The 3,214-nt window shown below is 33.9% G+C and overlaps 1 protein-coding gene across 1 annotated transcript in view; it reads right to left on the bottom strand.

The window, feature by feature from the left end:
* Positions 1–2,059: 2,059 nt before the first annotated feature.
* Positions 2,060–3,214, bottom strand: part of LOC107586184 (protocadherin alpha-2-like) — a 2,547-nt gene continuing 1,392 nt past the window's right edge. The window contains exon 2 of the mRNA XM_016273453.1: positions 2,060–3,185. Coding sequence (XP_016128939.1) covers positions 2,317–3,185 — 869 coding nt within the window. The 3' untranslated portion in view covers positions 2,060–2,316. The remainder of the gene's footprint in view (positions 3,186–3,214) is intronic.

The raw sequence follows: 3,214 nt of genomic DNA, 5'->3' as shown, positions 1-3,214 counted from the left end.
TTAACTTTGTAAATAATAATAATAATAATAATAATAATAAATAAATAAAAAACAAACAATAAAATTATTCACTTCTGCTCTTTATTTGTTTGTGTGTGTGTGTGTGTGTGCATAAAATTGCATTATGCTTTTTTTTATTCAGTGATGGAATATTCATAGTGTACTTTCCAGAATACAGTTATAAATGTTCTGAAAATTGATTAAAGTTGTTGTGTTATAGCATTTAACTGATCTTTATTTCAATTTAATATAATTTACTATAATTATTTTGGTCAAGAGTTTATATATGCTGCTGTACTTTTTAAATGTACTCAAGGAATTTGTTGTTGTAATGTACACAAGATACACTAAGTATATTAACGTTTTCTAGATGTGAAAGTGTGTGCATGTATGTCATGTTCATTTAATGATTTTTGTACTTTTTTAATATACCATTTTAGAATGCTGAAACATACCTTCATAACAAATTAATAGTGTGCTGGTAATGCATTTCTAATGAGCTGAAATGCTATTGAAAATGTAGAAGTACATTAAAGTGAAGCTTAAAATATATTCTAACTGTACTTCAAGAATTATAAAAGTGTATTTTACATAATGTGAAGAAGTACAATTAAATTACACTAAAGATACTTTAAGTTGTTCCATTTTAACAACTAAATATATAAAAATATATTGCAATTAGCTTAAAGTTCATATTAAGCAGCACTTACCATACTTAAAGTTGTTCCAAAATAACACATTTATTATGCACTTAGTATAGTATAATAAAAATATAATAAGTGCATCGATATTAGTACAGCTTAAGTGTATTTCTTTTTTTTACCTGGGTTTGCCACACATTGAATTAAATAAAATTATAGAAATTCCCCTAATGATTATACAGACTTTAGTGAAATAGAGCACAAGATCAAGCAGAGTCAGATATATAAGCAGAAAACCAATTTAGTGGAAAATTTTGGAAACACACCAACATGAAGCTAAATGGGGGAAAAGGTCATCTAAAAAAAATAGTAAATTTAGCAACTAATCAATTATATGCACATTATATTTTGCATTGATTCTTATAGTGCTTTTGCCTAAAAAATGTTTTTCATTCATACTTATTGGTTTGTTTACAACATATATTTTCATTACAAATTATTTTTAATTGTCTTTTAATTTCACTGATCTTTCTTTTTACTCCGATTCATTCTGAATACTTTTCGCAATCCTTTTACAAAGATTCAATCCTTCACCTTATTTCCAAAAACAAGCCTCTTTTTGACTCCCATGGAACAGTTTAAGACTTGACGAGAGTATAAACGCATTGATATGCTTTCACTTCAGTGAACCTAATCATTTTTATTTTCAGTGTTAAGAAATTATAACATGGGAAATATAATGCTTGTTTGCCATTACATCAACCCTGAGCTGACATTTTAAATGTAATCCACTGCATTTGATGGCAAATGGGTGGAATTCAACTACAGTGATTTACAATTTGATCAGCAGTGACACCAAGACTATTAAGCACAAGTTAGCAACACAGAGTTATCACATTTAAAAGCCAACAGAACAATTATGTAACACTGGAGTAAAGTTTAAAACAATCTGTATGTGTACACATACATTTGAACACGCACCATTGTCAATACAACTGAAAAATATGAGGCCGCATAGCCCTGAAGATGTGAAGCTGAAATGCCCCTTGTACTAAAATCACACATTTACTTGACACAGTAGTAAAAAGTTACCAAGCTACAAAAAGTTCAGTATGCTGATGTTTTCAAACTGTGAAATTTAGGTTTTATCTTACCTTGGTAGTGCTTGGAAGTGTTTGAGTCCTGTTAAAAGTGTCTCCTTCATTAATGCTGATTAGTTCTGCATCTGGCAGTGGAAAGGTCGAAGGAAACACGACTACATCACTCTTTATTGTGTCTGAACTGAAACACACGTCGTACTGTTGTGTGGATTTAGAAAAGGACCAGCTTCCGTCTGGATGTGTGCTGATCACTGGAGCTCTGTACCTGCTGAAACTGCCGTCTGTCCTGTAGCATTAAGCACAAGTTAGCAACACAGAGTTATCACATTTAAAAGCCAACAGAACAATTATGTAACACTGGAGTAAAGTTTAAAACAATCTGTATGTGTACACATACATTTGAACACGCACCATTGTCAATACAACTGAAAAATATGAGGCCGCATAGCCCTGAAGATGTGAAGCTGAAATGCCCCTTGTACTAAAATCACACATTTACTTGACACAGTAGTAAAAAGTTACCAAGCTACAAAAAGTTCAGTATGCTGATGTTTTCAAACTGTGAAATTTAGGTTTTATCTTACCTTGGTAGTGCTTGGAAGTGTTTGAGTCCTGTTAAAAGTGTCTCCTTCATTAATGCTGATTAGTTCTGCATCTGGCAGTGGAAAGGTCGAAGGAAACACGACTACATCACTCTTTATTGTGTCTGAACTGAAACACACGTCGTACTGTTGTGTGGATTTAGAAAAGGACCAGCTTCCGTCTGGATGTGTGCTGATCACTGGAGCTCTGTACCTGCTGAAACTGCCGTCTGTCCTGTAGCATTTGGCTGCTATCAAAACCACGAGACTCAGTAAAAAGATGACAGATACTGAGACAATAGCGATGAGCAGATACAGATTCAGATCTGAAAAACTCTCCTCTTTAACAGGAACTTCTCTGAATGATGTCTTTATGTCATCCAGACTCTCAACAACCACAACATCCATGGACATAGTCGCTGAGAGTGATGGCTCTCCATTATCAGACACTGTGATAAGAAGTGGGTGAGTTTTTAAGTCATTGTCACTCATTCGTCTCTTTGTCTTTATTTCTCCAGTGCTGCTTCCAATGCGGAAGAGATTCGTTCCTTTGGGTTCAGTTAGATGATAAGACAGAAGTGCGTTATATCCAGAGTCAGCATCAACAGCTCTGATCTTGGCTACAAAGTATCCCGCTTCAGCAGAGTAGGGAATGTTCTCACTATTAACTGATCCAGGTTCAGAATAAGGCATTAAAATAACCGGACTGTTGTCATTCTCATCCAGAATAAACACATTTACAGTGGCATTACTGCTCAGAGGAGGAACACCGGAATCTGTTGCCATAACCTGAAATTGAAATCTTTTCGTTTCTTCGTGATTACATGATTGCAAACTGAATATTTCGCCACTCAAAGAGTTTATATTTATCAGTGTGATTATAGGAACACTG

The sequence above is a fragment of the Sinocyclocheilus grahami genome, unplaced genomic scaffold (assembly GCF_001515645.1).
Source record: "Sinocyclocheilus grahami isolate Dianchi unplaced genomic scaffold, SAMN03320097.WGS_v1.1 scaffold78.1, whole genome shotgun sequence".
Taxonomy (NCBI): domain Eukaryota; kingdom Metazoa; phylum Chordata; class Actinopteri; order Cypriniformes; family Cyprinidae; genus Sinocyclocheilus; species Sinocyclocheilus grahami.
This window is presented reverse-complemented; position numbering and strand designations above follow the sequence as displayed.